Source organism: Vidua macroura, chromosome Z (genome assembly GCF_024509145.1).
Source record: "Vidua macroura isolate BioBank_ID:100142 chromosome Z, ASM2450914v1, whole genome shotgun sequence".
NCBI classification, from domain to species: domain Eukaryota; kingdom Metazoa; phylum Chordata; class Aves; order Passeriformes; family Viduidae; genus Vidua; species Vidua macroura.
In genome coordinates this window covers 63,685,323-63,705,670 of record NC_071611.1, presented here as the reverse complement: position 1 = coordinate 63,705,670, position 20,348 = coordinate 63,685,323, and the positions used below count along the sequence as shown (strand labels likewise).

General features: G+C 38.5%; 1 protein-coding gene across 1 annotated transcript in view; it reads right to left on the bottom strand.

The window, feature by feature from the left end:
- Nucleotides 1-2,070: 2,070 nt before the first annotated feature.
- The window catches only part of TRPM6 (transient receptor potential cation channel subfamily M member 6), a 71,622-nt gene continuing 53,344 nt past the window's right edge, over nucleotides 2,071-20,348 (bottom strand). Inside the window, exons 34-40 of the mRNA XM_054004015.1 lie at nucleotides 13,598-13,663; nucleotides 10,887-11,173; nucleotides 10,553-10,635; nucleotides 9,823-10,028; nucleotides 7,877-7,928; nucleotides 3,408-3,518; nucleotides 2,071-2,510 (exon numbers count right to left, since the gene is read on the bottom strand). Of these exons, the coding sequence (XP_053859990.1) occupies nucleotides 2,396-2,510; nucleotides 3,408-3,518; nucleotides 7,877-7,928; nucleotides 9,823-10,028; nucleotides 10,553-10,635; nucleotides 10,887-11,173; nucleotides 13,598-13,663 (920 nt within the window). The 3' untranslated portion in view covers nucleotides 2,071-2,395. The remainder of the gene's footprint in view (nucleotides 2,511-3,407; nucleotides 3,519-7,876; nucleotides 7,929-9,822; nucleotides 10,029-10,552; nucleotides 10,636-10,886; nucleotides 11,174-13,597; nucleotides 13,664-20,348) is intronic.

The window sequence follows — 20,348 nt, the reverse complement described above, 5'->3', positions numbered from 1 at the left end:
AGGGAGGGGAGGAAGGTCTTTAATAATAGACTTAAATTTAGAGTTTAGTAAAATGTGAATCAGCACTCCCAAAAAATGCAAAAAGAAAGGTGAGTCCAGCAGAATTACTGGACTTCTTCAAATTAGTGTCTCCACACTTGGAAAAATTAGTGCAAGGATAAAAATATACAGTGGAACAATTTGAAATGCCTCTTTCTTGTTTCATCCACTTAATATTTCATGCTGAGCAAAATTAAATAGCTGCAAAATTAAATAAACTACATTTTAAAACAAATTAGTATCTTGCAAGGATCCCCAATTTCATACTGTAATATAGTATTTACCTTGACAGATACAAGAAGGAATAAGATTAATCTACCTGAAGTAGCTCTACATCATAAGAATTCTCACAAATGTTGCTATGAATGCAGGAGCTACCCACTCATGCAGGCAATAGGAGCATTGCCAAGAAAAGGTCATCTGAAGAATGATTTGTGGATACCCTCAAAACTTGTAAGGAAATGAAAGGTGCTCAGGCCCAGCCTGACCTAGAGTTTATATTTTTGTGCATAATATATATGTGTTCTAAATTTATGACAGCATTTCAGGAAAACAACGCTACCAGGGCATGATTACATTGTCTATGACTTTAGAGACATATCTATGTGTCATTTAACTTAACAGAATTTAAAGGCAGACAAGTAGTTAGAGATCCTTGAGAGAAAGATCTTTCTGGAAGTATATATGTATTCATGTAAGCACATATCTCCCTAAAGTCAGATTTTAAAATTATAACCACAGGAAGCAGAATTTCTACCTTATAGGCATGTGGACCAAAATTCACCCTCAGTCTGCAGAGATGCAATCAAACTACCTCTTTCACAGACAAGCTATGTTTTCTGATATATTGACTTGCTTGCAAAAAAAAGAGGAAACTATATATTTTTCAAAATGAGAAGTGTAATGTGATAGGGAAAAATATGGGGGGGTTCTATCAAATTGTGTTATTAAAAAAAAATAAACAATAAGAACCTCTTCTAAATGCTCTAAGAAACTGAAATCATCTGAGCTAAACATTGTGTAGATGATTACTTCAGTGACTGTTTACAATGCTGATTACTTCAACATCAATATAATAATCAGTATAAAAACTGGGGACATGTAACTTCCTAAGTATATGGAGACACTTACTAAATATAATAAATTAATCACAGATCACAATAAAAAGCCCCCTTACACCTTAAAATTTACTGTCAACAATAGTGGAAATATGATTTTTTTTTCTAATGACTGACATTTAAACATTAGGGTTTTTTACTCAACACCAAAGTACAAAGTTGTTTTTAATGGTTAACCTGTATTTGAACACCAGTTGTGTTAGAAATACTTCTGCTGAAAACTTCTTTTTAGTCTTTACTCTACAAAAATCATATTGCACAGATTGATTTTTCTGTTTTCGGAACTTCAGCTGTAATCAGAGGGCATCAACAGAAACAAATGTGGATGCTGCCTAATATAATTGCACTTCTGTTAGACAACATTCCTACATTCAGCCTGACATGGACAACAAGTTAAATACCAAATGGAACATACTATTCTTTGTGACTTCTGAAATCTTTCTTCCAATTGCAACTTTAAAACATTCAGAAGCTAAAATATTATAAAGACAGGCAAGTCCCAAAAGTCAAATGATATTCAAAATGTTTGTATTAAATACCACAGAATATTCAACTTCAACTCAAAATGAGAAAAATCGATGCTTGTAGTCCAATAATCTGATGCTTTATTGTGCAACTTTTTCTTGGTATGTGAAAAGAATTGAAGACAAATTTCCTACAAAATTTTTCATTCTGACATGACTACTGTTTAAACTAAAACTTCATTACTTGGTTTATTTATTCTTGGTTTATCTCTGCATCAAAATCAATAATACAGAAAAAGTAGTATTTCTGCAATTTCCTGAAGAGCCTTTTATGCTCAAGAAATGTGAGCATGGGGCTGAGTGGGCTCAGACTGAAAATGAATGATTTGCGTGTGTATACATTCATTTATTTACTAAAGAGCAGAAAGAGAAACAAAAATTACTACCACTTGGAAATAAACTCGTCACAGTCATTTTCTTAAGAAAGTATAACTTGGAACTATGATCCACATTATCAAAAACAGCACTGATGGGAGAGTTCATCCAGGTAAGGGGTGACCTGCTCCTGGTGATTCATTAATCTGTACGAGAAAGGGCAGCACAAGAGCATGGAAGGGGAGTAAATAAAGCTAATTTTTTTCATTCCTTGTCTATAGGGTCTAGCTAGGGCAGACAGATGCTGCCCTCAGACACCTGTATTTTGTGATTTTGGACAAACCCTTGGCAGTGATTAAGGACAGGTTTTGAAGCATGCAAAAACATGGAATCTCTGCTTCACAGCTGTGTATCACGCTCAGAAGTCTCATCTGCATCATCAGCTTCTCCAGTGCTTGTTTCCATTTCTATTCCAAAGGCTGGACCAGCAGTTTCCAATGTGTAGTCACTTCTTCTCAAACCTATGGCAAGAAAACAAATTCAATAATGCAGCCAAATAAATGTTCAAAAAGCACAAACAGCTCAAGCAGTGCTCAACCCAATAACTCATAGCAGTTTGTTTGATGTTTTCAGGAGGAAGAAAATCTGAAGCAAGGCAAATAACCAGGGGGTTCAGTTTTCTGAGAAACTCAGTGGTGCAAGCCTGTATGAATGAACATTTCCTGACTGTATTCATTCAGCTGATTTTCCCTCTATTATCTCCAGCTGCCACAGACAAAAATCAAGCCAATAACGCTGCAGTTTCTGTTTCAGAATCAGACAGCAATTTTTACTCCATGTAGGCAATGAAGGAAAAGAGCTTCCTCTACAGAAAAAAAAAATTGGTGGCTGAAAAGTCATCCAGAAAGCAATCTATTTTGGCTTTCAGTCTTTAAAATCTGCCACATGTCAAACAGAAGCACATTCTACCAAATACAATGTGAACAACAAGCAATCCAACTAAGCATAAGTAGGGGCTGCAGCAGGGCCAGAAAACCTCCAGTGAGTTTTTCCCCAGCTAATGTATTGCAAATTTTCTATTGTTACTTTTTTCTTATTCTAAAAATTATTGCAGATGTTATCTGTAGTGATGACCCTGGAAAAATAAGCTCCCATTTAGCAAAGAAAGGGAAAAAAGTCAATGGGAAGAAGCTTTCAAGCTGAATGCCATCAGGTTGATGAGCTCCCACTCTTACATGGATGTTAAGCAAAAGAGCAGTATTTTCATATCTGCCTCTGCACAGGAAGACTATGCCTACCAGAGTCTTTCAGCTCAATAGAATTTCAGTTCTTGTCTTTATAGCACATTGAGGCCCTTACTTTGTTGCACTTGTAAAGTTATACATGGATTAAAAATTAATCTTTACTATGCATACCGGGAAGTTTCAGCTTTCTGCAGCAAGAATTACAATGATGCTTTGCAATGAAGTTTCTTATTGCATCTTCTCCTAGGTTTGCTGGCCCAAATACCATCTTTCCAGACCTAAAAGAAATATTCTTTAAAAATCAGTGAATCTAAAATGAAGCAATTATAGGGGACAGAGATGATGCCATTTTTAAATTTTTTTAAAATCAGCTAGCCCTTTTTATCAAGACAACCAAAGGTTAATACATATTGCATGTTTCTTAGATATGAGACAAGAAAATTTCAGCCTACATATATCCCACACTGCTTTTCTTTTCCTCTAAAGGCAGTCAGGACAGACCCTTCAGTCCCTGCCAAAAAGCTCAAAGGAAATCTGGGCACAGTGACATTTTGATGACATTTGCCATAATCTGTGTGATTTTGTTGCAGCCACCACTCATTCTCAAGCAAGTAGTCTGGTTCCAGTTTTGATGGTGGGCATGTGAGAACAAAACAGAGCTAACAAGGGCTTGTTTTCTCTTCAATTAAAACCAAAAATGCAAAGTCTAGCAGAACCCTATCCAAACATGCAGCATAGAAAAAATGAAAAAAAAAATTAAAACTCCAAAACCCACAGTATGCTGCTGACAAGCAAGGTTTTAAAATTTATTGTCTTCATCCTGTGCTCATTTCCATATGTCTGTTCTCTGACCAATTCATCAACGCTACTAGGGGACCCATTTGTGGAAGTATATTGCATATTCTGAAAGAAACTGAGACAGTTACAAACAGAAACCACCTATATCCACATCCGTATTAAAAGTACCACAGAATTACAACAGATTCTCAAGGTAGTCTGCAAGCTATCCTATATGTTAGTACAGCTGCACCTTTACTCTCAAGAATTTGACAGTCTAGACACTATGGAACACAGCACACAAGAAACACTTCCAAAGAAACTTTACAAATGCTAGTATTTTATTTTAATGATATGCAGAGTGGAAACAGCACATTTCCAAATCTAAAATCAATTACAGCACTGATAAGCTTTAGAAAAATATTTTAATTCTATCAAATGTATCTGTAATTCACACTGACAAAACTACATTCTCTCTAAGGAAAGCAGTGTTCAAACATGAAACTTTTCCCTTTCACACAAGACAGCAGCAATGATTAGCCAAAACTACTATACAAAATCTAGTATCTTTCTAATTTCTTGCAGACCCTGGAGAATATGTGTCTCCTGGATCCTGTGAAGGATTCATCTAATCATCTTTTAATGCAAATTAATACATCAAACAAGGGAAGTGAATTATCAATCAAGGGCCATATTTAAAAAACTTTAAATGACATGATGCAATATAGCCATTTCTATCCTTTTCTGAAATCTGATGAAATTCCATAGAAATATAATGTACCTAAGTATCTGCTTGAGCAGGTATAGGAAATTAGGAAGACTTTGCTAATTTCAAGGCCACACAACAACTCTGATACTTCCTCTTATCTAACCATTACTCTGAGCAAGGGGAAGCAAGTAAGACAGAATAATATCTTCTCACACTATTTTGAGATAAAAAGGTATACTCTCTGTAATATATATGAAGTAACCTTTCCTCTCTACTCAGTATTGAAAATGGTTCATGAGGAATACTGCATTTAAATTTGGAAAACTATTTCAAGGAATCTGGGGATAAACTGGAAATTATCATCAGCCTAGAAACTATAACATGTAAAGTTTATGGGGTAGTTTAACATGAAAAAAAAAGATTGAAGGAGAAGAATGTTGGATTTTTTTTCTCTGTGTTGTCAGTAGGTAGCACCAGAAAGAAACATTTCAATTAAAAAAAAAACAAACAAACAAACAAAAAAAAAAAAAAACCCCAAACAAAAAAGAAAAAACCAAAAACCAAAAAAAAAAAACCAAAACAAACAAATAAAAACAAACTAACAAAAAAAAAAAAAAAAACAAAAAAAAAAAAAAAAAAAAAAAAAAAAAAAAAAAAAAAACAGGAAAAATCTTTCAGGCAGTGATAATACCAAACTATTGGAAACAGATATTCTGTGAATGTATCAGTTCTTTTCAGTCTGAAACGCAGAACACTTTTCCTCATCTCTGAATGTGGACCTGATATCCCTGAAAACTTTACCCTCATTAACTTTGTTTCGGCCTTGCCAAGTAGTACATGTTACAAAAAGCACAGAGTGTTGTTTTTAAGGCGATTCTTCTTAATGTTTGGGCAGGGCAGAAGTCTGCTAGGACTGTGTTAAACCCTGTTGCTGTGCCTCAATTACATCTGTTTTAAAGGAAATCTTCTTGTGAATGTCATATCTGTACCATTTTATCACTTCATACATGGAACGCATGTGGCCAGATCTTACACTGCTTCACCAGCTCAGGATCTGTCTGAGGCATACTTTCCAACAGATCTATTATATTTGTCTTGATCTGGCTATAAGACCAAGACACAAAGCACTATCATGGATCTGGAAGTCACACTTTGCCATTGCAAAGTCCTTTCCAAAACATGATATGGGACGCATGAAATAAAAGACTTATATAACACATGACAGGATAATGACACGAGCCAATAAAGCGATGGAGTTAAAAGAGCAAAACATAAATAATTTAGCTATAAGTAAAGCTAAAATTTCAATCAGCCTCATAAGTCAGGTGCCATCTATTTTATCCTAGGTTTTCAAGAGAACATGAGCTCAAAGTATGTTTTGAGACAGGTTTTGATCTTATCTAAAGATAAGAAAACTTAAAACACTTCTTGCCTCTGTCAGAAATGTTTCTCCTGCGAGCAAATGAAGGTTAGAGCAAAGACAGTGCTTTTGCATTGTAATTCTTATTACTCTTTCAGAAGTTATTTCTTAGAACTGGATATCTGTTTACAGAAAACACCACAGTTTCACTGCCTTATTCCTTTAAAACCCTAAATCAAACAATATAGTTTCACTAATTGCTGTTCTGAAGATTTCTCTGAATATAAGAAAATCTAGCTGGGTTTGATTAATTAACCAACACTTTCTCTCTAACTAGGACTATTTTGCACATGATAGACAACAAAAAGTTCTAAAAATAAGATCTGTATGATCAGATTTTATTAATCAATTTAACAAAATTATTTAATAGCAAAAACAATAGAGAAGAACACTAATTAAAATAAACTTCATGGTAATAATGTAGATAAATATTTTCCTTATTTTAAAGAGGATAAGCTGACTTGTCTTGTGAAACTACTTTGGTCAGTGTCTCTCTACTGTTTACAGAAATAACTGTTTACTGTTTATGCGACCGCTGATATAAAAAATCTATTTGAACAGTAGCAAATCAGAATTTCATACATCTGTGTCTTAAAAGTATTTGCTAAAATCTCAAGAACAACTACATATTTGACCTCTCTGCATATCTAACTTGAGTTATCTATATGCTTCTGTCATGAACCTATGGCCTACTTAGGGCAAAGATGTGCTCAGCATATCTTTGCTCTCATATCTTTGTTGTTTCCAAAATAAATTTTATGTGTACAATACACCTACAGTCATAATTAAGCATTAAGAGAGTTGTTTATTACTTATCTTTTTGAAATACTAATTATGGTCCCAGAACTAAGAACTTGCTTACACAATTAACTTAGATTTCCAAGTTGTAGGCAAGTCATCTGACATTTCTATAGTTAGTTGCCTTTTTTATTAAATTACATTGTTTACATTTGCATCTTCCTATCTTCCAAACATGAGACTTCCCTTCAATCAAATGGCATGAGCTGAGCAAGGGGCAGTCAAGATGAACATCAGACAGGGGAGGGAAAGGGATGTCAGGGCAGATCTGGGGAGGTGTGTGGGTTTAGGGAGAGTAGGAGAGCTGTAGGAGAGCAGTCATCAGCACCACCGCTTCTGCTCTTACTACAGGAAATGCCATTGAAGAGCAAGGTCACAGAATGGGAGAACAGCCATAGTTCTGATTCTGAAATTTGATTCACAAAGGCAGACTGCTATTTCTGTGTGTCTAATCTATCCAGGTTTTGTAAGTTTCCATTCATGATTTACCATCTTCATATCACATCTCTGAAGTCATGCTGCATGTTTAAGTGCAGCAGTAAAACCTATTGGAGAGGTTAAAGTGCCAGGTCCTCTCTTCATCCTCTTAAGCCATTGTGGCCCCCTATACTCCTAGAAAAAGTCAGGGGAAACTGGACTGCCACATTCATATCTTTCATACAACTCTGTGAAGAGATTGCTCCCAGCACAGCAGCGCAGACTCTCCCACCTTTCATACACCTCTTACCACATGTTGAGAGCTGGGACAGAGTCCTCCAAAGCACAGGAGAAAATGCAGTCTCTCCATTGGCATCATACTGTCGTTTAACCCAAACACCATGTGAAAAAAAAAATTAAAACCTCCCCCACAAAATATAGAAAACCATCCTAAATATACAGACTGTTGGCAGAATATCTGAAATGAATGATAATTTCAACAGAAAGAAACCTACTTTTTGTCTTCAGGTTTAATCACAGATGGATCTGTAAGGTTTTCCCCAACACCTACAAAAAATAAACATTGTGTGTGTTACAAAGGAAGGTAGTCATGATTTCATACCCTGGCACTTAACAAAAGATGTAATTAACCATTTTCTTGGTACATCATAAAGTGTCATAGTTAAAGTGGTCATGAGGTAGAATGAAAATTCTATGAGTATAAAAATGTGTAAAGTACTTGTAATAGAGTTACAGTTACAGTTCTTACTACCGTTCTGTCTTCAGCTGCTTTGAGGTCAATTTATATGTAGATGGAAAGTTTATGAAAATGCCATAAATATATTGAAGCTCAACTAACTAAATTGTGACCAAACAAAATATTCTTATTTTACTTGGAATAAAGGTACTAATCACATATGGATCTTACCAATATCAATAGAGCTACTTTCAGACACACATTCTTTTCAAGGTAACAAACACAAGAAGCCACAACTTCATGATGTGCAAATATTTGCATCTGTTATCCCTTTCTCCATTTGGGTGGCCAAGGAAGCATATTAAAGAAATGATACCTGAATGCTGATACCTATGTTGCACTTTTCACCAAACTGATTTAGTATACTACCTTTACGAAAGCCATCTTTTCTTGAATCTGTCAAAATTGCTGAGCTTTTACACTAATGAAAAATCTATGGTCATGTAACCATGTGAAATGCAATTATTTTTATTTCAACATAGTAATTTTATGTTTTGCAACAAAAATAAAGATTCTGGAGACAGCATAATGTGGCTGAAATACCCCCAGATTGAAATATAGGCCATTTTAGTTGATGTAAATTAGGCAAAATGTGTATATACATGTATGTGTATGTGGAGATGGCCATGATATTAAATAGTAAATTGTTATCTAGATTCATCCTAATAGAACTCCAAGAAGAGCAGCCCTTGCACTTTTCCTCAGTTCCACATTTAGAGAACTAAACACAACACCAAAACTAGAGCTGATCTCAATTTGTTTAAGATGAAAACTGAAATTTATATAGATATTTAATTTCTCCATTTTTAAGCCAACACAGTTGCTCTGGAACTGAGAGAGTTATGTAATAAACCTGAGCAAATTTCATACAAATTCTAATAGGCTATGGCAGAGACACACTTATTCTTTCTGTACCATTTCTCTTTTTTTATGTACAGCTAAAGCAAATCAAGGCAAGGATGGAATTATAGGCTTATTTTGCATAGTAAATATGTCTTTTTTGTAACTTACAGCTTCTGGATGCTGTAAAATATAAATATGTTAAGTCTCTGGCTACCCATAGACTTTTCCCTTGACAGAAATGAAAAGTGATAGTGTTTCTACTGTTTGATGGGTGATGTTCCTCTGAACATTGTCAACTGTTTTATCTCCTCAAAATATGCCATCTTCCCACTTACATATGTACAGTAAAATGATCACATGCTCTTTGAAGGAGTCACTAGACTTCGTGAATAGCATTCAGGTTTACAGCTTATTTAAACTGCATACAGATTTATTAATATGAACAATAAAAAAATGCAGATAGTTCACCTATTTTGACATTTACATACACATTGTGTGCATGAGTACATGAGTACATTTGTATCTCTGTATTATTTATACATCTTAGGAAAAATAAAAATATCTTAATAGTGGAGTGGCTTTTTTGGAGCTGCATGAAATATTCCTGCAGTTTATCTAACTGCTCTTTTTGTCTTTCAGCCTGGAGGCATTTGAAGCAATATTATTTTCCCATTACACCTACATTAACCTAGACGGTTTCTGTGGATTCTCATTTATCAGCATCCCATAACAGATATCCAGAGGTTTTTTGAGCTTTGCATTTTCTCATTTAAGGGAGAATTTGCCCCTCAGTACTAAATTCTCTTTTGAGTTTATTACTTTTCATCTGGTTTCAAATAGCAATCCTATGCTAGCAGTCACCTTGCATATCCAGGACCAGGAGTTCCCCACGGGTGTAGACATAGGTCCAGTGAGAGAAGGCCAGCATCAGCTCTTCCAGCAAGCTGATGGGAGTAATCTCATCTCCGTTGTTGTTGTTGTATTTCCGAAATTCACCGGTCATGTACTTCTCAATGGTCAACCACTGCTTTGCTGAATGGCAGTAGATGAGGAAAACTTCCAGGAACCTGTAAATATAAATACTATCTGTCAGCAGCTGGCAAGATGATAAGCATCCTCACAGTCAGCAGCCATCAAGATGCTTGCAGAGCAAGCATACCAAAAAGGAGGACATGTCTTCTCTGGCTGGAGCATTTTCAACAATGGTAGGTAGGTACAAACAATAGAGAGAACAAAGGCTTTCTTGGTCTGACAACTCTCAAAAACAAAGCACTTGACCAGAAAGTATAGCTTATGAACAAAAAAACATAATCTGATTTACCCTACTGCACTGTAAATGAACTATATCAAATTGTTTTAGTTAATTATGTACAAGGCAGTTCTTGCTTAAGTCTACGGAACAGAATGTTTATTTTTTCACTACATGTAACTATAAAGACAAGCTTCAAAGCTTCCTACCTTTCCTCCTAAAAGTTTGTTCACTATCCTTAGACATTATCATTACCACTGCATTATCATTGCAACCCACAACAGAAAAGGAGGCTGAAAAGCAAAACCTCTTTCACCTGGTACCTGAAGACATTGAATTTACCTTGGAGTATAGGGAATAGTATGAGGCTTCACTTGGTTGAAGGTATAGATTAACTTCTGGGCAACCCTTTGCTGTTGAATCTCCTGAAAAAAATATAATGTTATAAACACCACTTCATTTTCATGAAGAAGGGTGTCATGAATTTGTCAAAAAAACTAAACAAACACACGCATACCCTGATTATCTATTTTTTACAAATGGGATATACAACCTCCTCAAAACTTTTTTTCTTTCCAAAAGATAACATCAAAACACGTGTCAACCTTGTTGAAGGCATTAACAAGTAAGCAGTCTAACATCAGGCCAGTCAGTGTTCCTTCAGGTCTGAACTCACCCTTAGACAGAGATGTAATACTGTGCCATGGTGAAAGATCTTTTGCCAAGCTTGAACCACCTCTGGCAGGAAAGACTTCACAATAAATACTTGTCCCAACTTTAATGCATCACTCTCAGACCAAGTACAAATGACCTTCATGGCCCTCCGCAGACCCCCATCCATCTCCTCCCGTGACAGGACTTGGATCATTGCAGTTGTGCCACACTGGGACCACGAAGACATGCTTTTATCAAGATTCATAGGTGAACTCTCTTCTAGCTGATAGACTGTCACTTCTTCTCCAGCTTGAACAAAAAGAAATTTTGTTAGCAAAAGTTATAGGCAGAGACATGACAGAACAGCATTTTCTTTTGGTGTCTTTAAATAACGTATGTCTTTACACACCTTTCTAAGCCACACTTCTTTAAAAAGAGAGACATTTATCATAATTGTTCATCTGTCTGAAAACTTCCCCAGCCTAGTCTTATACTATTTAGTACATTCATTCTTGTACTATGATAATAGGTGGTCCAAAGAGCTTGTATTAAGCCTCAAAACAATGGTAAATTCAAGACCTCCTGGATTCTTCCACATAAACAAAGCTCACTGATACTATAGTCTATAGCAGTCATTTAAAATTATTTTTAAAGTGTCACCATTTTTATCTCCAGTGTATGAACTCTAAATATCCCGTGTGTAATTCCCTCTCTTTATGTACTTATGTGGAAGGGGAATTTCTAGTAAGACTTCAGTTAATCATAATCTGTGGAACAATCCCTGAATTTTTCCTTTAATTTTGTGTTTCATAAAGTAAACCCCAAAAAACAACAAACACCCAAACAAACCTGCAGAAGCAGAACATCTGAATTCAAATCTTAGTCTAAAAACAGGTAAAATAATAGTTTAAAATAATAGTTAAAAATAAATCTAGGGGAAAAATAATGACAACAAGGCAAACAGTTTGTAATAGTTATTTAGCATTAAAGATTAAAGGGATTTAATTTTGTAGTTGATACAATATTGGCTGTAGTCAAGAGTGCCACCTTGTGCCACAGAGAGCTGAGTTTGTTTCAAAAGTTGTGACTTGGCCATGATGTGATGAGTCAGGGAAATTAGATTTAAAAAGGCATTTCCAGGAAAACAAGCTAAAGCAAATTATCAGGAAGCTTACAATTTTGGTATTTTAAACTAATATTTTGATTTTTTTTTCCCCAGAAATTACAATGTTATATGCAATGATGAAATGTTTAAGGTGTTCTGCTCCTGCTAGTAACATTTTTGCTGCAAGTAGAACCTAGTGAGCTTTAACTGAGATGCACTCTCTTTCCCCCTGGAGATTTGCAGTGGCGTTCTTCTCTTGCAGCAGAATCAACAGCACTTTTCTGTTGCCACCATTTGTAAATTAATAGCAAAGTAGACTGATTTTTTTTTAAATTTGTCTTTCTTTCCTACAGCTCACATTATTTGTAATATTAATTAATAAGAAACAGGTTTTTGCTGGTAAGTATGACGAGGTAACTAAATTGCCAAAATGGCAAAGACCGTCATAAGCAATTACAAACTGGATTCAGACTAGTAGATTTTCTCCCCGCTCTTGAGCTTGCTTTTCACCAATTAGCACAAATGCAGATGCTGTTAAATCCAGCAATTTAAGCATATTTTAATTTAAAATAAAGCAACTGGAAAAGTCAGTATCTTACATAAAAGACAGACACTTGAATAAAGACAGTATAACTAGACACATTTTTTAATCTTACATTAAATCTTAATTTTATTATCTTTTGACTAGTTTAATACCTAGAAAGGTATCTCCTAGGAGCTTCAAAGATTAGAATGCTTAATATGGCCATGGCTATTTTAATTATCTACAGTAACAAGGTCACAAGAAATCCTATGATGCTGCAAGTATCAGCAATTAGTTGCTGTGAGACAAAAGATTCTACCCATTGAGAAGGCAGCACCTAGATATCAAGAGTCTAGAGGCAGACCTTCTGCTGCTGTAAGCCAATACTGCACACTATTTTCAGAACTCTTCCCAAAAACTTATGGATTATGCTCTACCACTCTTCAGTTATAGCAAAGATTTTTTTACTTGACACTAAAGACATTAAAAGTTTTCTCTGCCGGATAAAGGGATAATGCTTTATAAATCACTACCTGGTTTTCTTCTTGATGGCATATCCTATACATAGATTTACATATGTATCTGTGTTTGTGTCAGTGTGTGTGAAAGAGAAACAGAAAGAACGAAGTTATCAAGGTTAAAGGGAAACTTCTGGCTGTCTTCAGCTGTCCTAAGGATGGATACATAAAAGATCTCTGAGCTTGACAGCAATCACATGAATACTAACAGATACAAGCTACAGCAAGGGAAACTTCAACAAATACAGGCAGAAACCCTGGATTCATTATTAGTCAATCAAACAATGGAAGAGGTTGCCCAATGAAAATGAGGAGTCTCTATTTACCGACACAATCAAAATGCAATTCAACAGTGCCTCAGCAATCTGATCTGAATTGCTCATGGAACGAGTTGGACAAGGTGACCTCCAGAAGTCCCTAAACTACTGCACAACTACAATTCTATCCTATTTTGTCTCTTTCAGAAAATAAGAACTGTTGAAATAAATCCAAGACAATTTCTCAAACACAGTTTTTAAAATATATATTAATTTAAAACATCACCAACTATTTATAAAGTAAAACATAAGCAAGAAGTTGGTACTCACCAAAGAGCTGGACTGGTGTAAATGGTATGGTCTGAGCAAGTCGCATTAAATTGTTTCTTTCAACAGCTGCAAAGAACATAGATTTCACCGTTAGATTGAAAAACAAGCTGGCTAAGTTTCAAAGACGCTTGGCTGCACTTTACTGAAATGTACAAAGCCAAGGAGGAGGCAGCAGTGTGATACTGGGTCACATCTGATCACCATTTGTTTTACCCAGAATACAACTTTCCTTTGCACACTGTTGTGTTTCAGGAATGATATTCCACATCTTGGTGTTCCCACTGAAACATGTCAAATCATGCACCTTCTCTCACTTCTCCTCAACCCCCTGTCCTTCCCTCTGTTGAGGCTGGAGAGGAGAACTGGAGGCACAGAAGGAAAAGATCATGGGCTGAGATAAGAACAGTTTGCTGGAAACACCAGCGAGATAAGGAAATGAAAAGCAACAACAAACTGATGGCAAGGGGCACAAAAAATGAACAATTCACATGGAAAACCTGGCAATAGAAAAGACAACACTACCTCCATCCAGAAGGGACCCCTCCTCCCCAGAAGAGATTCCATTCCCCCCAAGCCTTGGCAATGACCTGACAGTGGTAGAGAACAACCTCTGGGTCCTAGCCAGGCCCCTGGTTGGCTTCTGCAAGTAATTAACCCTGTCCTAGCCAGAAACAGGACAGAAAGATACCAGAAACTCAGTTAGCATTAAAGCTTTGCACCTGGAATAATAGCTGAAATTCCAATTTCAATCATTACTCTCTTACAGGCTTCAACAGGCTTCAGTCTCTCCTACAGGATTAACTTCAGTGTAATTTATAGTGACAGCTGACAGTCCAGGTCTCCTTTAGACATTTCAGAAGTTAATATACCCTAGGAAATGGAGATAAATTCTTCACTTTCCCTCTTTTAAGAAACCAAACATCCTTCAACAACCCAAACACAACTGCCTCAGGCCTCAGCTGTACCACTTGTCCATTTAGGGGCAGGTTAGATGTAAACATCTGCGAGACTCTGGAGATGTGCATTCTAAAAGAGAGAATTTTCAGTGGAGATGAGTGAGAACTAACTGGTGACAAAAAAATCAGATTAAAAAAAACACAACCAACTACAAATCAACCAAAACCAAACCCCAAAACAACTGGAAGGAAATGAAGGAGGTGAGCTGCTTTAGGAAGGTATTTCTTGATACCCAGAAGCACTGGGTCTGCACTCCATTTTTCAACTCAGGCAAATTAGGTTTGGTTGATTCAATGCCGTGCCAAAGCAAACTGGAGAAGGAAGTCTCCTACATTCTTGGGGAACAAATAATGAAACTATTTTAGTCAGTGGAGAATTAAAGAGAGAATTAAAGAGTTGTGGCAGACTGGCACTGTAGAACTGTAGACTTCAGTTCTATTCTCACATGCATGATGATGGTTAGCTAAAAGTCAGAAAGCACTCGGGATAACCAAAAGTGCCCAAATTTTTGTCAAAATAATTCAACACAGATTAGCTAATCTGTATCACCTACACCTTTTCCTTAGTTGAAACAAATAGTAGGATTCCACAGAACTCCAAGCACTTGCCAAAAAGAAGTCAGATACACCCTTCTTCTGTACCATGTCCTTCATGACCATACACCTTCCAACTATTATACATATATATAGATAGAGATGTATATGTACATAAGCACTGGTATCATGTCCATAATCAATGGCCATCCCTCCAAGATATCTGTAGAGTTCATTGAGTCCATGGCTATGGGTTCTCTGTCCTAGATGTCTTCCAGAGCAGGAGGGCTGGTGTGCTGTCAGGTGGTTGTAGGCTGCATCATGAGCTCATGACCAGTGTATCTGGAGCAGTCCATACTCACTGTCCATGGCAGTTCTGGCACACAGTGCCAGTATCATTCAGCAACCAACAATACACACACAGTTCGACACTACAGATTGTTCTCACGCAAAAATTGAATCCCCTTCAGGTACACATTGTGTTTCCACATTCATTTGCATTTCTCTGCAAGAGCGATCAGGTCATTGAGCAAAAACAATCCCATGGGTGGGTTTGCCTTTGTTTGAGACAGGACTAATCCAAACTGACTTCCTGAACATATTCCTTATATGCACCACAGGGGCTTTATCCCTTTCTGCAGTAGATAAAGCTTTTGATTGAGCTCGATTGGTGGAGCCTCTAGTGTTAACTAACTAGGAGGCTTTGCTAATTGTAGATCCCAATATTTGAAGGTCCCACCAATGTGGTTTTTAGCAATCCATTTTATTGTTAAACATTCCTAGAGGCTGGTGCATGACAGGGAACATGATACCCGCTTCAATACTGTGCTCTCTGACCCAGGGTTCTATGAAGCTATTTTTGAAATGGGTCCTATTGTCTGACTGACCTCTTTCAGGGGTGCCAAGACAGTGTTCTGGGCAGTGGGGCGAGGCACAGGGTGCATCTCCAACATCCAGTGTTTTTTTCATTGTATGTACATAGAGCTTGCCTTGGCATATTTGCAATACAATCGATATGCCAGGCCTCTCCATACTTAGATTTTAACCATGATCCCCCATACCAGAGAGGCTTTACCCTCTTTTCATTTCAGCACATTTCACAGTTATAAATAATGTCCATGGTTAATAGTGTCCATGGTTAAGTCCACCCCTCTCTCACGAGCCCATCTGTATGTTGCATCTCTTCCCTGATGACCTGAGGTGTCATGGGCCCTATGAGCCAGAAAAAATTCACCCTTATACTGCCAGCCCAGATCCACCCAAGACACTTTAATCTCAACAGCCCAATCCACCTGTCCATTGTTGGGACGTTCTTCAGCAGCCCAACTCCTGGGTGTGTGTGCATCTAAATGATGTGCTCTTACAGCCAGCTTCTCTACATAGGCAGTGGTGTCTTTCCAGCAGCCCACATGGGTTTACCTCTGCACTACCTATTTATCTTTTTTCACTGCTCAAGCCACACCTACACAGCATTTACTGTGATCCACAAGTCAGTGTAGAGGTAGAGCACTGGCCATTTCTCTCATTCAGTGATATCTAAAGCCAACTGGATATCTTTCAGCTCTGCAACCTGACTTGATGCACCTTTTCCCTCCATAGCTTCTGTGACTTGCCATGTAGGAGTTTCCCATTTTTGATGTGTCCCTCCATTACAGAAGGAAGCATCAGTGAAGAGAGTGTATAACTTTTCATTTTCTGGTAACTCGTTATATGCTGGGACCTCCTCAGCACAAGTCACATTTCCCTCCTCTGCTACCAATGATATTCCAAATTTTTCATCTTTGAGCCAGTTTGTGATGACTTCCAGGATCTCTGGGTGATTGGGATTTCCTATTGAAGCTTGTTGTGTGATCAGAGCAATCTACTTACTCCATGTGTCATCAGTGGCATGATGTGTGGCAGGAACTTTCCCTTTGGACATCCTGCCCAGCACTGGCAATCAGGGTGCCAGGAGGAGCTGTGGTTTGGTGTCCATCACTTTGGAAGTAGCTTGAACCCCTTCATAAGCTGCCAGGATCTCTTTCAGTTGAAGTGTAGCAGGCCTTGAGTCCTTTGTATTCCTGATCTGCAGGGATCATCCTCAAACCTCCATGGGTATGTTTTGTCAGAGACTCTAGGAAGGACCATTCTCCCTATCTGCAGTGTAGAGCACAGTTTTCACATCTTTTCCAGTCCTAACTGGCCCAGGGGCTACTGCTACAAATTAATATCGTGTTTAATTTGTTCAAAACTTGCTGTTGTTCAGGATCCCATTTAAAATCATTCCTCTTCTGAGTCACAAGATAGAGAGAATTCACAATCTGACTCTAATCCAGATTATTCATTCTCCAAAAACTCACACTGTGTAGGACAGCCTGTGTGTCCTTGTTGCTGGTTGGTGGGGACATAGCTGCTACTTTGCTGACCTATGTCCATTGGAATCTGACAATGTCCATCCTGCCATTTTACTTCTGAAAACTGAATGTCTGGTGCAGGTCTCTAAACCTTACTTTGATTTATGGCAGGACTGGTCTTCAGAATGATTTGGACTATCTTCTCCCCTTTCTGCAAAGCTTCCTCTGCTGTGTTGTCTCACAAGTTGATTTAATTCATGTATTGCAAATGTTCTGGAGCCTCTCCCTTTTCCAGAACAGGCTGGATCAGTCCAAAGGAAATACTGTGGCTGTATTTTCACCTCTTGGGCAGCTGGTTCCAGGTGTACTGGACGTCCCTCCAAGTGAAAGCAAACTGTGGTCTGCACTCTGCTGCTAAAGGAATAGAGAAAACCACATTTGCAGTATTGATGGTGGCACCACTCTGCTGCCTTGGACTCCAGTTCATACTGAAGTTCCACCATGTCTGGCACAGTAGCACTCAGTGGTGGTGTGACTTCCTTCAGGCCACTGACAGACTATTGTCAGTCTCCATTCTCCACTGGACTTACACACTAGCCACATAGGGTCATAAAAGAGTGAGCAAGCCTTGTTGGCCACTATCTGACTCTCCAGTTCATGAATCATCTCATGGATGGGGTCAAGGAGTCCTGGTTGGTGTAATATTGCCGATACTGCACTGTTCTGGTAGCCATCAGTACCTATTCTTCTTCAATCCTCAACCACCTCACAGCAGAGGGGTCCTCTGAGAGACCAGGCAAGGTGTTCAGTTGTCTAACTTCCTCTGTCTCTACAGCTCTCCCAAAAGCCTGATTTCTGGGTTGTTGAAATATCCTCTCCTGAGGTAATCTATGCCCAGGATACACAGGGTCTCTGGGCCAGTCACAATGAGGTGTGTTTGCCATTTATTCCCAGTCAGGGTCACTTCAGCTTCCAGGACAGTCAAACGTTGGGATCCCCCTGTCACCCCAGGAATAGAGATGGATTCTGCCCCTACATATCTTGATGGCATCAGGGTACATGATATTTTGGGGTCAACTAAAGCCCACTCTCATTAGTCTGATGAGCCAGGCCATGAAATCCCCACAATCCAATAGATCTGATTGTCCCTTTCCCCTGGAGGAGGAAGGACTTGGCTGGAGGAAGGACCCCTCTAATTCTGGTCAAAGTAGTCACTGTTCATTTCTTGTAAATACAAGCTCAAGGTCCCTGCAAGAGGATTGAAAGTAACATCAGCTCTCCTATTCTGTCTAAGGACTTGCTCATTGAAAACTGGAGTGACATTTGGTGGTTGTTCTTCCTTTCAACTCAAGTACTTCTACTGCTAGGGCAGAGGTGGGTTTTCCATCCCACTTCCTCATGTCCTCTCCATGGTCAGACACAAAAAACCTCAGGTGCCTCGTGGTGTGTACCCTCTCTTGAGCAGGGGGGTACTTGCTCCCAGTAGCAGAGACTCTGGTCCATACTGGTAAGGCATGGAAAATTTCTTCTTTAGCTTGCTTGATGGGCTACTAGGCTAATTCACAGATGATAAAAAACCAGAAGGAACAGTTGACTCCCTCAATGGCAGGGAGGCTCTGCAGAGAGACTTTTCCACAGCCAAGGTGCAGGCCAGTAGGGAGGAAAAAAAGATGATCTTCATATTGCCAGAGCTAGGTAGTCACCACTCCCTCACACTTGACAGGAGTTGCCTCTGTTTTTGAGTTTCTGTCCTATTCTCAATCCCTTTGTCAATGCCCACATCGGGGGATGTGGGATTCCAGTTCATTGGTTCCACTACCATATAGTTTCATATCATGGGCTGTGATATCCAAACATCAGAGCTGCCAGGTCAGCAGGGACTCTTCTCACTGGTGGCTGATAATTTTTCACATACCTTGCAGCTCACCTAAGGGGTGATTTTCTCTGGTCCTGTTTCCCGTTCTGAGGGCCCTGTTTCCCATTCTGAGGGCCCTGCTTCCTCTTAAGTATGCAAACTTGTTTGGGCAGAATGTCTTCTGTATAGGAGCAACTGGTACCAGCATAGGTTGTTCCTGTGGTTCAGTTGCAGTTTGAGTGGCCACAGTGCCTGTTGTTCTGCTTTCCTCTTCTTCCCCCTGAGGATGCAGTCTAGTATTGAGAGCAGTCTGATAAATAGTAACCAGGGCCCTGCACATTGCAGAACTTTCTGTTTCTCTGGAGCTGCTACAGCAATTTTCTTTCAAATATTCTTCCACTTTAACAGGGTCCGGTAGTTGTTCAGGAGTGAACTTCCAAGCCATTGGAGCAAAATAATCCTTCAAAAGCTGGCCCATTTTCTCCCACATTACAGGCCAATCATGACTATCCACCCTCAGGGTAGATCTCTGAAAGACCCTCCTAAGAATCCCTGTTTCTAATCAGGGTAAGACTGCACTGAAGAGACCTGGCAGACTTAGCAACAAAAGCATGATTTCCTTAATATCCAAAGGGAATTTTAAATCCTCCAAAGCTGTTGTAACAGGCCTCAAGAAAGAAAAAGGAGTGAAAAGCTGGGGGAAATAATCCTTCCCTGTTTTGCTCACAGGCTGAGTACAATTATTACAGAAAAACAGAATCATAGAATATGCTAAGGGACCCACCAGGAAGCAGACCCATAAGGATCATCAACTCCTGGCCCTATGCCTGAGAGTCACACTGGGTGCCCAAATGCTTTGTGAACTCTGTCAGGCTTGGTGCTATGACCACTTCCCTGGGGAGCCTGTTCCAGTGACCAAACACTCCCCAGGTGAAAAACCTTTTCCTGAGATCCAACCCAAACCCAACTAACTAACCTCTGACTCAGCTTCATGCCAGTTCATTGAGTCTTGTCACTGGTCACAAGAGTGAAGAGATCAGTACTTGCCCTTCTACTTCCCTCCATAAGGATGT